The 14,848-nt window shown below is 42.5% G+C and overlaps 1 protein-coding gene and 1 long non-coding RNA gene across 2 annotated transcripts; one reads left to right on the top strand and one right to left on the bottom strand.

Annotated features, from left to right (window-relative positions):
• Positions 1 to 467: 467 nt before the first annotated feature.
• LOC127345260 (F-box/FBD/LRR-repeat protein At1g13570) lies at positions 468 to 2,572 on the top strand. Its single transcript, XM_051371706.2, has 4 exons — positions 468 to 560; positions 645 to 1,517; positions 1,602 to 1,757; positions 1,997 to 2,572. The coding sequence occupies exons 1-4, from the start codon at positions 468 to 470 to the stop codon at positions 2,315 to 2,317; spliced, it is 1,443 nt and encodes a 480-aa protein (XP_051227666.1). The 3' UTR covers positions 2,318 to 2,572.
• A 233-nt stretch (positions 2,573 to 2,805) lies between these two features.
• Positions 2,806 to 4,498, bottom strand: LOC127345262 (uncharacterized). The gene is made up of 2 exons (XR_007878605.2): positions 3,789 to 4,498; positions 2,806 to 3,135 (listed from the first exon to the last, which is right to left on the bottom strand). It is a non-coding gene; the product is annotated as an uncharacterized lncRNA (long non-coding RNA).
• Positions 4,499 to 14,848: the final 10,350 nt, after the last annotated feature.

Here is a 14,848-nt window from a genome sequence, read left to right as displayed (position 1 = left end):
CAAACCGGTAGGGGGGAACCATATAATGTCCGCAGCTCCGAAGACAGGGGAGGGCGTCGATCTGGGTTCACCAAATCGCCAATCTACGACTCCTCCTCACACAGCCGCCGGCCAGCACCAGTTAGCAGCAGGGTAAGATTACAGTGATAAGGATGCAACTACTCCATCTCTGGCTCTCTGCAGCGATTCGTAGTACTAGTGAACATCAGTTGATAGATCATAGATGGATGGATATAGGCAATAGGCTATGAAATTCCATCCCTGCACAGCTAGCTGACCGCTATCTCCTGTGTCTATCCCTAGTGCTCAACTAATCACACCAATCCGTCGGTCTTTCTTCTCCCTAAAAGAAAGCACTGATTTTATAATCTGCTATAGGAAACTCCATCAGAGTATCAGTTTCAGTATGACTAGGTACTGACCATAATTTATCAATTCAGTCTGCAGCAGCAGCTCATGCGAAAATAATGTCGAGCAGACGCCAACACCCTGCAAACATGAGATCAGCTGTTTCGTCTAAAAGAAGCAGATCTGAGCCTCTTATCGACAGTCTTCCTGAGGTAGGTCCAAGGACATCAGATTTCAACATAACTTCTTTTTTGCTCTAATAACTTGTACTAAATTTTCAATCTATCCCCATCCAGGGTATTATGCATGACATAGTATCAAGGCTGACACTGAAGGATGCTGTCAGGACCAGTTGCGTGTCGACAACCTGGAGACGGCTCTGGAGATGCCATCCTGACTTATGCTTCGACGGTCCTACGATCCTGAACCGCGAGCCCGGCAGCAGGAGCAGGAGGAGGAGGCACAGGTTCATCCGGCGTGTCAATGCTATCTTGGAATCCCACGACGGTACAAGGCTAAGGAGGTTTAAGATTGCGTTTACTCTCGACATAAGGCACGCGAAATATCTGGATCCATGGCTCAATTTCGCGCTTGATTCGAAGGCGTCTATACTTTCTGTTAATTTGCGCCCGGTGTTGCACAAGGGTTCTGTGAGGTCTTGGGAGGAAACATACACCTTGCCGGTTCGTATGTTTAGCAGTCAGTGTGCATCTTGCATCGAGATGCTTCAGCTTGGCTGCGTGTCTTTGAAGCCACCGCACGATTTCGATGGTTTTGCAAACCTTAGGGTGCTGGATCTCGAGTATGTTTACATGTTGGGAGGAAATCTTGATCTGCTCTTGTCCAAGTGCAATGCATTGGAGTGTTTGCGCTTGAGTCGTTGTTGCCCGATGCCTAATCTGAAAGTGCAGCAACCACTCTGCCGGCTAAGTTATTTATCTGTTCGGGAGTGTCTGCCGCGGGGTATGGAATTCAATGCTCCTAATCTAACGAAATTGGACTATTCGGGTCAGGCCATACCCATTACACTCAGTGAATCCATGAAGTTAACACAAGCCACCGTGGCGCTCATGGGGTATGACGACACTCTTGAACATGTCTTAACTGAACTTCCAAAGACCCTGTCTCATGTGGAGACACTGTCTGTGAGAACTTGCATAAACACTGAGGTACTTTGCCAACCAGCCTGATGATATGCATGCTTGTTTTATTTCCATTTCTGTAAACTAAATGCCGTTTTGGTGACCTTGTAGGTGTTTGGATTCTCAAGATGTCTGGTGAAGTACAATCATTTGATAAAACTGGAGGTGACTGTAAGTATTCTGGGTGACTCAAGAAACCGAAATGGGATTCTTCGTTTAGCGAATCTTCTAGAGGTGGCCCATCACCTGCAAAGGCTCGAGTTGAATGTAAGTGTCCGTCTACCTCTGGTGCATGTCTCTTGTTTATCTTCGGGACAAACTCAGGCTGCTTGATGATTGTCACTTTAAAATTTCCATAGTATGTGATACACTTGTTTTTCTAGATCCAACTACATGGAACTGTAATTCGAATGGTTGGATAAATTTAAACTGAGGATGACTGTAAGTTTTGATTTTTAATCTTGATTGTGTTGTTATCTAACTTTCAACAACTTTTATATTTCCAGATGCTTCCACATGTGTCGACGGGCTTTTTAAACAATGTACCTGAAGCTTACTGGCACATTCAGCCATGCACCCACCGTCATCTTGAGCAGGTCGAGGTTTCAGGGTTTATCGGCGTAAATGGTCAGCTTGAGCTGGTATTGTACATCCTTGACAATGCGGTGGCTCTGAGGGGCATGTCCATAGAACCGAGGGTGACAGCATATGATCGTGTCTTTGGATACTGGGCAGGGTTAGATATTGACATAAAAACGGGCAGGGAATGTGTCTTGAAGAACATTTTGCCTGAAGACTACCCTGATGTGCAGATTGAGATCTTCTGAAGGGCCTTGAAGCTTTGTTTGTTTGTTTATTTGTGTACGTATTCCAGGAGCTTACTAATCTAAGAAAATTTCAGCAATCGTATTTATCAATTTATGTTTGAGAAAAGCCTGATCGCATGTGAGCCAGCCACATGTAATCCTTTCTACTAGGGAGTTCAATGGAACTGCTGGACCAGCGCTGATTCAAGATATTAAAGTTTGTGCAGTATGTCTGAACTATAAAATAAGGAATATATGATTCAATCAATGTCAAAATTTTGAGCTTGTCAGGACCTTGACATAGCCATTTTCGAGCTCGCCAGACTAATTCACGACAGTTCCAGCAAAGCCAGCAACACCACATCAATGTTTGCTATGCTTTAACTCTGACAGATATCACATCATCAAAATTTACAACATGGACGGTCCATGCAACGAGCCTACATTTAGCCTAAGAGCTCCAACTCATCTCCTTCAGTTCAAACAAAAAAATCTCCTTGCCAATGATGTAAACCCAAAATGGCAGACATAATTCAAATTTCAGTATAGTTTGATTCAACGGTTACCAAAAGACGAGCAACTAACAAATACCGCGACAATAGCATCACTAGAAACTAGGGGCACGAGTGCACAACAACATCACAAGTTTCACGAAAATATTCAGGCATGTGAGCATTGTTGCCTAAAGCTGCCCAACTTGCCCTCCGGACACCATGTTTACGGGCACATTGAGCTAACATCTCAGTTTCGATTCCGACAAACTGGACGAAGTAGCAATGAAAGAGGACTATGACTACCGAGACAGACTCCCTTCATGTGCAACATGGTGATCACCGGACCTACAAAACAAATGCACAAAGCACAGTATCAGAATGCAACACTATCAGGTGATAACTACAACTGAGTTCATTTTCAGATACAGCTTTCATGAATTGAAAAAATCAAGCAGTAACCAGCAACAATATTTGTTCAGTTCCAGACTTTCATCAGCGAGGACTGCACAAGATGTAAGGACACATCAATGGCCATATTAAGATTTCAAAAAAATTCGTAAGGCCACCTCCCGCGCCCCGCTCACAAGCCAGGCGAGGCGGTGGTGAAGGTGCAGCAGAGCAGGTCCTACTTATTGATTTTGTTTACTAAAACCAGCTTAGACTTACTACATTTGCTTGGATATATCAAGTAGTGCTAGTGGAGGGAATGCAAAATTTAAATGCAAATTAAGTGGCAAAGAAATCAGATGGAACTACTCAAGACTTCAAGAGCAGTTGCACATCTCTTGCAGCAACGCGTGGATTGATGTGTTGAACAAACGGGTAGAGTACTACTGTGACTATATCCATGTATTCATTTTTTCTTGCTTGGTATGCTATGTAATGGTGTGCTCAACAAACATAACTTTTTTTGTTTGGCGATTTTTGCGCTAAGGTGTCAGCCAATAAGTTGAACATAGAGCTGAAGTTGTAAAGGGTATGGGATTAGTGAAATTTACCCTAGTTTGCAGAAGCAGCACCTATCAATGTTGGGAGCGTGAGTCGCTCCCATGATTTTTGAGTCGGCGACTAATCGCCGACTAATCGCCAAGTCGTTCTGCCATGGACGAGCCGCACTAGCGACTTGACTCAGCGAGCGAGTCGCGCGACTTCCTGGCTCGCCGGCGGCTATACAGCGACTATACCTCGGCGGGGAATAGTCGTCGGTCACCCCTGTTTGTCAGCCAGAAAATTTTTGTGGGGGATCTCTCCCTGTGTCGGTATTTCAGAGAGAAGGGGATGGGATGGGAAAGAAAGGGCTGAGCTCAGGAGGAGAGGCTCGAGCCGCCGCCGTCTGCCGCCGGTCGCCGCTGCTCCTCGCCGGCGTCGCAGAGGAAGAATAGGGGAGAGGTGAGAGGCTCGAGCGAGCTTGCGTGCCTGAGTGCGGCTGGCGGCGCTTGGAGGATCGATTCATGTAATTGCTAGGTTAAGTGAGAGGTGAGCCTGGGAGTTGTTAGCTGGGCCGTGCTGGGCCTGGTCAGCCTGGCTGGGATAGATGACCACGCCAATTTTGCTCATGTGGCCTTAATGGGCTTCGCAAATGAGAGTATTTTGGTCGTTTACTGCAGGCGACTTGGGGCGACTATACAAGCCCTAGTCGCTGAGTCAAGTCAGCAAGTCAGGAGTCTCAGCCTTGGCGATTTGACTTGACTCAGCGACTCAAAAATCATGGTCGCTCCATCAAGTGATCTCTTTTCCTTTCCAAATCTGATACAAAGGACTCAACAATAGTGATGATAAAACCCAAATTCGTTGCCTTCAAATTCATCAGCCTGAAGCAAGCTAAAGACGCCAAATAATGCTTAGTATCAATGGACAGATCAAGTTCTTCACCTGTACCACATAAATGAGAAAACCTTCAATTCGGTACACCCAATTAGTTTGAATATAAAGTAGTGCAAATAAATCATTACCATCAAAGTATTCCTGCAGAGATGTAAGGAGATACTCATAAGTGCCATGTGCTATAGTGGGATTATCATCGATCAATTTAGAGATGTGAGGAAAGCATGCGCCAAGGTACTTCTTCGCCTCCAGAATATCACCTAAGTACAAATTTACTTTGTGAGGATAGAAGTACATGGTACATTGCAGTGAGTGACTATTTCTGTAGAATTCACAAGTAGATGCACAAACTGGAGTATAAATTTCCTAGCCATGCCAGGAGCTCATCGCAACCAAACATTTGAAGTGCAACTAACAGTTCAAACTAGATAGAAGCTTCATTTGCAAACAAACAACACCAACCAACCAAACTTACCAGCTACAGGATTTACTAGGATGCTAGAAGGAGCATCTGAAAAATATTTCTAACCAGCTGGAAGTTCTTCAATAGAAGGAACATACTGAGCACTTGAAAGATTTGCAAGCTAAATCACAAGGCAGCACTAGACGCTAGCAATCATTGTAATGCTGTTGTCAACCAGTAAGTAACTACACCAACCACTAAATATATTGAAAGTTGAAATGCATAACCAAAGACAGCCAGATTGTAATCCACAAAAACACTTGCACTGAATTAAAAGCTTGCTGTGAGGAAGCTATTGTAGTAACTTGAATGAATTAAACATGGCACACCAAGAGAATGAATACATGCCCTAAATTGTTGATAAAATAGCAATTGGAATGTCAGCACACAATTTACACACTCTACATTCATTTTCTTCATAAAATCAATTAGAAGTAAGCGGGGCATAAAGTAATCAGATATGGCGACTTGGAGACTGTGAGTGCATACCTTGATGTATTTTGTTCCACGCAATTGAGTTTGGATTCTGCACTATTTGTCTGGATATTAATAGTGCATGCTGGATGGTAACTGTTTGTACTTGAGTTGAGGGATAATAAAGGGGAAGGTAGCTTCCTCAATTAAACATAGAGATGTTGATTCCATCAATGGAACAAAAACCTAGGAAGTGAGCTGCGCGCAGCTACTCAATTGCGTGGGAACATGAGCTGGTTCCCCAGTTTAATTAAGAATGTAACCATCCAAACTACGGATGCTAACACAAACACGCGCCCAGCATACCACGCGCTACATGAGAAGTTCCTACTGCAGAGCACATGAAATCGCAGCTAGTTATCACTCACCGCAAATGCAGGTGTCCACGGAGCCTATAAATGTAACAATCATCGCCAAAAATTGATAAAAGGGTACATCAATGCAATAAAAGTAGGTAGATAGCTGGGGGTAGCTAATGAAACAAAACAAAAAATGACGAGAGCTGGGTGGCAGGTACTCAATGGCGCGGGAACATCAGACTGTTGCCCAGTTCAAGTCGAAATGTAAAATCATCTGAGGTACATGATCTAAGCAAACACACGCTACACGAAATGTTCCCAATTCAGAGCACACGAGGGCGCAACAAATTCTCGGCCCCCATATTCTCGAAAAAAAAAATTTCTCGCCCCCACCGCGAATACGGGCGTCCACAGCGTCTACAACTGTAACGATCATCGACCAGAATTGATAAACGGGGTACATCAAGTATCGCGAACTACAGGAACCAGAGGCGCGCGGATCGAGACGACGACGTGCCGCGCGCGCGCGCACAGGCGCACCGAGAAATTGCGAAGGTGTGTGGATTTTAGACTAATCACTGGGTGAGAACAAGCCCATACCTCAGGACTCGCTGGCCGAAGGTTGACGACGGGTTGGAGACGGCCGGGACGCGATTCTGCGACGAGGCGGAACGAGGTCGGCGATGGTGGAAACGCGCGTGGGAGGCGGGGATGCTCGGCGGTGGGGGGATCGGGAAAGGGGGGCGGGGCGGGGGCGAGGTCTGGGACTGGGGACCGAGGCGTCGGCGGTGGCTGGCTGGCGCCAAGGTAGGGCACGGCGGCAGCGCTAGGGCAAGGCGGTGGCGGACTGAGAGAGAGATTTTAGCCGCGCTGAGTAGGAAAGAGGAAAGAAGTGTACGGGAAGGGGATGGAGGTCTTTTTTTTTTTGGAGAAAAAGGAGATGGAGGTCTCAGCCTCTCTCAGGTCTTCTTCGTGTGGGTGGAGAGCAGCGAAAACGCTCCAGACGAAACACAGTAGGACCTGTATCTGTACATTTGGTTCAATTTAGCCCCGATACTCGCAATTTACAGAATTTTAGCCGTGTACTTATTAATTGGACATGAGTTTTTCATAAATCATCTTTACCGTTAAAATTGAGCTGACGTGGACAGCACATGGACGTAGTTCCCCTCCCACATCTAGAACTTACATTAGCGCTCCTAGAAGTTCGCAGATCGTCCCCTCCGCATCTAGTCCATTAACTAGTGCCCCACGATTGTTTTAGTTCTAGATAGTTTTGTTCTGTTCGAGGGAGGGGAAATGGGGCCGACTGGGAGAGAGGCAATGATAGCGATGATCGCTCGGCCGGAAGGTGTAGCGACTGTTCGGGGAGGGGATACGACGTTGAGGCGACACCTTGAATCATCCGCTGACTTTTTTTCCACAAAAATGTTGACTTGAGGATAATTTCTGTATATAAGAAATAACATGTATGCTTATTAGTTCGGTTAATGATTTATGGAGAAATAAAGTTAGGTTTAGATATTTGAGGAACTGGAGATTTGAGAAATAAAGTTACAAAAATATATGAAAATAATTCTGGAGATTATCATTATCAGTGATACATCCCACAATCATGCAAAATCTAAACCCGAAATTCTTTTTCTTTTGTGCTATATAAAAATGACAAAATCTGATATGTTTTGAAGATTTGAAAATGACTACTGGATCTACACTTTTGTTATTTTTGTGTGGCTTAGAACATAAAATATTTGAAATTAATATTTTATAGGTTTGTTGGATACATCTTTGACTATATAGTAATTTTTTTCAAAAAAAAATTGGAACTCAAAAACATGATTTCTGATTTTTTTTCTTTTAAAGATCACTAGTATCGATGTGCATCAAATCATTGTCCGTGCATGACCTACTAACTCACAACTTAGCCAATAAATACGAGGTAACCTTGCACACTCTGGTATCCATGTGCATCAAATCATTGTCCTTGCATGCACATGCGGCGAACGCTATCCGGTGTGACCAGCAAGGAACCTTGCACAGGGCTTTCCAAGTGGTATTACTTTACCAAGTGCAAGATAATCATTTTTATAAAAATATGGATCAAATACACTAAAGTCGATATGCGAATTGAGTTGAAAGTTTTTGTTTCGATACCCAGTGCAAATTATGCATGTGATGCAATCCAGGAACGTGAAAGACATACTTGGCCATGAATTAACCTGTAAACGAGCAATGCAAAAATTAGAGGACAAGATTTTTTTCCATCACGAACCGGTACGCAACCTATGGGCTCCAAGAGGGAGGCGACTTCTGAAACCCATCTAGGGTTCTATCCTCTCGCTGGCGACGCTGTCGGTGATCTTAGGGTCTTGGAGGTGTGGCGGACCATGGCCCTCATCGGCGGGAGGTTTCTTGTTCCTTTTCAGGTTTTTTTTTAGTGTCTTCTTCGGAATGATGAGGCGGCGGCTACATTCTGATGACAGAATAAGGTCCTCTCCGTCATATCCTCGCTCCGGTGGTGCACCTAGTGCCAGCAGAGGGCGCGTGGAGTTTTGTATCCGGCGGATCTCCTCGGATCCGGTCCATCTTTGTGTTCGTCGGTGTGATTATATGTTTGGCTCTACCGATCTACGGTTCTCATCATTGGCGTTGGTTGCTGCTCCGTTGTGTTGGCCCTTTGGGACCTTAGCACGACGACTTCTCGTACTACTACAAGCTTTACTTCGACAAGCTTTGCTCGGCTCCGGTGATGGAGGGGCGAGAACGGCGGCGTGCCTTCAGCTCGCTCCAGCGTTCATAGTCTCCGCTAGGCAGTCCAAAGACCTTTTTATATTTTTTATTACTTCTGTTGTTCTTTGTACTGTTGTTGATGATAATTAATAGATCGGTGGCCTTTTTTGCAAAAACAAAATATAGGACAGACCCCTCGTAGATATTTTGTATGTTCTAGAACTTTATGTTTAGTATATTGATTGTTTGTCTCTTCTATCTACTTACACCTAAGATAGAAAAGCATGTACTCAAGAAACCTTCTATCGGCTTTCAAGCCTGCTCCTTATATTTAAGGAAACTGGAATACACATAAGCATGTACATACATTTGCAGTTCATCTGAGTGCCAAACATTTATTTGTGAAGACATGCAGTTTTTTTTGTTTTTTCTCTCACCAAGAAGAATACAATTTAAGGAAATAATTGTAAATTCTAACATTTCAAGAAACAAAGGGAATAGCATAAGTTTGTTTGTAAGTTACAGATTTAGTGCAAGTGCAATTTCGACCGGAAGATAAAATTAGATAACAAATGATTGTATCTTGATTGATTGTTACATTATGATGTGGTTAATTTCCTAACTATAACAAATACATTATTGGTTAAGATCATATGTAGAGAGAATAAATTGTATTGAATTATGTTTGCAAGTTAAATAGTTTAGTATAAATGAATTATATTTGTCTACTTGAACTAGTCATGGGCCTACTAATTTAGTGAACTTTTCATTATACTAGATGAAAGGCGCGCTTCGCCGTGCCGCCTTATCACCGCCTGCATTTTGTCCTGACATAACGTGGTTGTCATGGTAGCATTGCAGTTATTTGGGTCTTCTCAACCACTGTCGGCATAACACGCTGTTGGCAAAAGGGGGGCAAAACAGTAATGCATTTTCATAGTTCATGTGATCAACAAAACTGGTAACACACTGTGGCAGCAGAGGAAACACTTTAGACCATAGGGTGTTAGTAGACCACTCAAAATCAATTTATCTTCCCTGAGTGGGAGACATGGAACATGACAAATAAGCCAATGAACAAAAATGGCAAGATCCCTGAACTTATAGGCCGAGGGTATCAACAATCAATATGTATAAAAAATAAACATTGGAGAAATTTGGTCATCCTAAAGAGTCAATGTGTACAACAGAACTTAGAACTAAGTGCAGTTGTGCTACTTTAGTTTTTATACCGGTCAAGAATAGGACAAAATAGGTAGAACAACCTCCAGTTCCAAGGCCCTTCAATGTATTCTCATTGGCGTTCTTCGACCTTCGTGCTCGCGGAACCAAGTGGTTTTCTCCCTGGTGGGACCCAAGTGGTTTTCTCACTGGTGGCGGCAAGGACAGGTAGCCATGGAGGAGAAAGACTTGACCGATTTTCTTGTCATCTGCTTAGGGTCCTTTCTGTAAAATCTCCTTTGTAAATTATACCCCCATCGACGTTATCAATGATGCAGCTAGGCCCTTTGGGGCCATTCCAAAGTAGAACAAAGAGAGTAGGTCAAAAGACCATTCCGATACTGATCTTGATTGCCCAATCCCTAAAATACAACATGTAGCATACAACCGCAATCCACAAGCAACCGAATATTGTATATGCTTTATATGGGACAACAATAAATGATAAACTATTTGATGAGATATAGGAATGAACCCAAAATAAAGTATGGTTATAAATCAATGAAATAAGTATGCATAATGCCAATGCTAATCACATTTGAATCTTACCATCTGGATTTATCTATTTTGAGAGTTATAATATTTTGAACTCCATAACACAAATATGGATGTCTCAAGATAGAATTTTTTTTTAAAGGGACATCTCACCCAGCTAATTCTAGAAACAAATATATAATTATATGGCAACAAAATAAGAGTACATGACATGGAGGCCTACTAAACTTTTCAAGCAACATAACAATGCAGAGTAAACGGTTAAGTGAGAAGGAGTGATTTTATTACCAGATAACACCTTGCCAGATAGTGCTATCAGACTGCCAGTGAGTATCCCATCTTGTACCATAACACATCTAGTCCCGCCTCTGCCACCAACGTAGATGGACTGGAGAACATCGGCAAAAAGAAAGTTTAAACCCGTTTTTCAGTTGCCAGAACAACAGAAAACAAAGAAACTAATAGTGGAGGTTGCAAATAAACATAATAGAAAGTCTTATTGCTGAATTTTTGTTTCAAAAGGAAAAATAAATAGAGAACTGATTCAGGTGAATTTGCACTTCAATCAGGAGCAAAGTATGTACTTTTGTCTTCTAACATGAATGTCGTAAACTGAATTTGGCTTGCTATATTTTGAGCTATTGATGTCAAACATCTAAAACCAGGGGTGGTTTGCTCAACGTAAAATGTCAGACCACGGACAAACATAAGTTCATGCTTTCCTTTTACCAGCATGCATATCTAGCATCCCCTAGGTAGAACTTACCTTCAGAGATCTTCAATCCATCAAGCCTAAACAAGCTGCCATCTAGGATGCTTGCATCATGAACAGAACATTCCCTACGAGCTAGTAGTAGCTAAAATTCAGATCAAAATCCATAGCTGCCGGCACATTCTAGATGGTGTAGTTTTTCCCATCCTCCCTTGAACGTTGAAGAATGTTCTTTGGGAACTCTTGTTGTCACATGAGTTCCATCGGTAACCCCAATAAAATATTGTGAAGCAAGGAAGAGTTGGTCATGTTTCTGACCATAGCACTTGTATGATGAACTGAATGAACATAAGTAGTACTCACTGATACGTCTTCAACGTATCTATAATTTCTGATGTTCCATGCTTGTTTTATGACAATACCTACATGTTTTGTTCACACTTTATATCGTTTTTATGCGTTTTCCGGAACTAACCTATTGACGAGATGCCGAAGGGCCAGTTGCTGTTTTCTGCTGTTTTTGGTTTCAGAAATCCTAGTAAGGAAATATTCTCGAAATTGGACGAAATCAACGCCCAGAGTCTTAAAATTGGATGAAGCTTCCAGAACACCGAGAGCGGCCAGAAGGGGGCCACAGGCCCACCAGATGGTAGGCCGGCGCGGCCAGAGGGGGGGCCGCGCCCCCCTACTGTGTCGTCGCCTCGTCGACCTTCCGACTCCGCCTCTTCACCTATTTAAAGGTCCCTGACCTAAATCTTCGATACGGAAAAGCCACGGTACGAGAAACCATCCAGAGCCGCCGCCATCGCGAAGCCAAGATCTGGGGGACAGGAGTCTCTGTTCCGGCACGCCGCCGGGACGGGGAAGTGCCCCCGGAAGGCTCCTCCATCGACACCACCGCCATCTTCATCACCGCTGCTGTCTCCCATGAGGAGGGAGTAGTTCTCCATCGAGGCTAAGGGTTGTACCGGTAGCTATGTGGTTCATCTCTCTCCCTATGTACTTCAATACAATAATCTCATGAGCTGCCTTACATGATTGAGATTCATATGATGATGCTTGTAATCTAGATGTCGTTATGCTAGTCAAGTGGATTTTACTTATGTGATCTCCGGAGACTCCTTGTCCCACGTGTGTAAAGGTGACAGTGTGTGCACCGTGTGGGTCTCTTAGGCTATATTTCACAGAATACTTATTCACTGTTATGAATAGCATAGTGAAGTGCTTATTTATATCCCTTTATGATTGCAATGTGCTTTGTATCACTACTATTCTATGTGCTACTCTAGTGATGTTATTAAAGTAGTCTATTCCTCCTGCACGGTGTAATGGTGACAGTGTGTGCATCGTGTAGTACTTGACGTAGGTTATGATTGTAATCTCTTGTAGATTATGAAGTTAATTATTGCTATGATAGTATTGATGTGATCTATGCCTCCTTCATAGTGTGATGGTGACAGTGTGCATGCTATGTTAGTTCTCGGTGTAATTGTGTTGATCTATCTTGCACTCTAAGGTTATTTAAACATGAATATCGAATATTGTGGAGCTTGTTAACTCTGGCATTGAGGGTTCGCGTAATCCTACACTATTAGTGGTGTTCATCATCCAACAACAGAGTGTAGAGTGGTTCTATTATGTGATCATTGTTGAGAGTGTCCATTAGTGAAAGCAGGATCCCTAGGCCTTGCTTCCAAGCATCGAATCTCCGTTTGTTTACTGTTCTGTTGCATGTTTACTCGCTGCCATATTTTATTCAGATTGTTATTACCACTCATATACATCCATACTACTTGTATTTCACTATCTCTTCGCCGAACTAGTGCACCTATACATCTGACAAGTGTATTTGGTGTGTTGGGGACACAAGAGACTTCTTGCTTTGTGATTGCAGGGTTGCTTGAGAGGGATATCTTTGACCTCTTCCTCCCTGAGTTCGATAAACCTTGGGTGATCCACTTAAGGGAAACTTGCTGCTGTTCTACAAATATCTGCTCTTGGAGGCCCAACACTGTCTACAAGAATAGAAGCACCCGTAGACATCAAGCACTTTTCTGGCGCCGTTGCCGGGGAGGAAAGGTAAAAGGTACTCACACTCCGGATCTCGGCTACTAAGCACTTTTCCGGCGCCGTTGTAAGTACTCGAAGCTATTTCCTTTAGATCCTGCAATTGCATCTTTTTGTTTCTTATTTTACACTAGTTTGGCATAATGGAAAACAACAAAAATATGAGAGATCTTTATGAACTTTATCTTGAATTAGCACATGATGTGTTTGAAGAGAGAATTAAAAAACCCATGGAACTTTATATGCATGATAATGGGAATGATATTAATATGAATGCTTTGAACACTATTGTTGCTAATGCTATGGAAAATTCTAAGCTTGGGGAAGCTGGTTTTGATGAGCTTGATATTTTTAGTCCCCCAAGCATTGAGGAGAAAATTTACTTTGATGATACTTTGCCTCCTATTTATGATGATTATAATGATAGTAGTCTTTTGGTACCACCTGTTATGGAGGATAAATTTGATTATGATTACAATATGCCTCCTATATTTGATGATGATAATAATAATGATAGCTACTTTGTTGAATTTGCTCTCACTACAATTAATAAAATTGACTATGCTTATGTTGAGAGTAGTAATAATTTTATGCATGAGACTCATGATAAGAATGTTTCACTTGACAGTTATATTGTTGAGTTTTCTCATGATGCTACTGGATATTATTATGAGAGAGAAAAATATGGTTGTGGAAATTTTCATGTTACTAAGACACCTCTCTATGTGCTGAAATTTTTGAAGCTACACTTGTTCTATCTTCCTATGCTTGTAACTTTGCTCTTCATGAACTTGTTTATTTACAAGATTCCTTTTCATAGGAAGCATGTTAGACTTAAATGTGTTTTGAATTTGCCTCTTGATGCTCTCTTTTGCTTCAAATACTATTTCTTGCGAGTGCATCATTAAAACTGTTGAGCCCATCTTAATGTCTATAAAGAAAGAACTTCTTGGGAGATAACCCATGTGTTTATTTTACTACAGCACTTTGTTTTACATTTGTGTCTTGGAAGTTGTTACTACTGTAGCAACCTCTCCTTATCTTTATTTTATTGCATTGTTGTGCCAAGTAAAGTCTTTGATAGTAAGGTTCATACTAGATTTGGATTACTGCGCAGAAACAGATTTCTGTCTGTCACGAATTTGGGCAGCGTTCTCTGTAGGTAACACCGAAAATTATGCCAATTTACGCGAGTGATCCTCAGATATGTACGCAACTTTCATTCAATTTGAGAATTTTCATTTGCGCAAGTCTGGTTCCTCTTAGAAATTCATCTTTACGGACTGTTCTGTTTTGACAGATTCTGCCTTTTATTTTGCATTGCCTCTTTTGCTATGTTGGATGGATTTCTTTGTTCCATTGACTTTCAATAGCTTTGAGCAATGTCCAGAAGTGTTAAGAATGAATGTGTCACCTCTGAACATGTGAATTTTTGATTATGCACTAACCCTCTAATGAGTTGTTTTGAGTTTGGTGTGGAGGAAGTTTTCAAGGGTTAAGAGAGGAGGATGATACAATATGATCAAGGAGAGTGAAAGCTCTAAGCTTGGGGATGCCCCGGTGGTTCACCCCTGCATATTTCAAGAAGACTCAAGCGTCTAAGCTTGGGGATGCCTGATGACCCACAAGTATAGGGGGTGTATCGTAGTATCTTCGATAAGTAAGAATGTCGATCCCAACGAGGAGCAGAAGGTGTTGACAAGCAGTTTCGATGAAGGATTCACTGTAAATGCTCACAGACAAGTATTCAGGGGGGTTTGATGTAACAGTTGA

Source organism: Lolium perenne, chromosome 3 (assembly GCF_019359855.2).
Source record: "Lolium perenne isolate Kyuss_39 chromosome 3, Kyuss_2.0, whole genome shotgun sequence".
Taxonomy (NCBI): domain Eukaryota; kingdom Viridiplantae; phylum Streptophyta; class Magnoliopsida; order Poales; family Poaceae; genus Lolium; species Lolium perenne.
Note: the sequence above shows the minus strand (reverse complement) of the source record. Positions and strands in the feature narration are given on the sequence as shown.

Bases quoted from the DNA above. Each gene is read 5' to 3' on its own strand.
- LOC127345260 (XM_051371706.2), top strand. From the start codon at position 468: ATGTCGAGCAGACGCCAACACCCTGCAAACATGAGATCAGCTGTTTCG. The intron at 1,518-1,601 runs GTACTTTGCCAA...GTGACCTTGTAG, and splicing joins GAACTTGCATAAACACTGAG to GTGTTTGGATTCTCAAGATG. The intron at 1,758-1,996 runs GTAAGTGTCCGT...TTATATTTCCAG, and splicing joins TGCAAAGGCTCGAGTTGAAT to ATGCTTCCACATGTGTCGAC.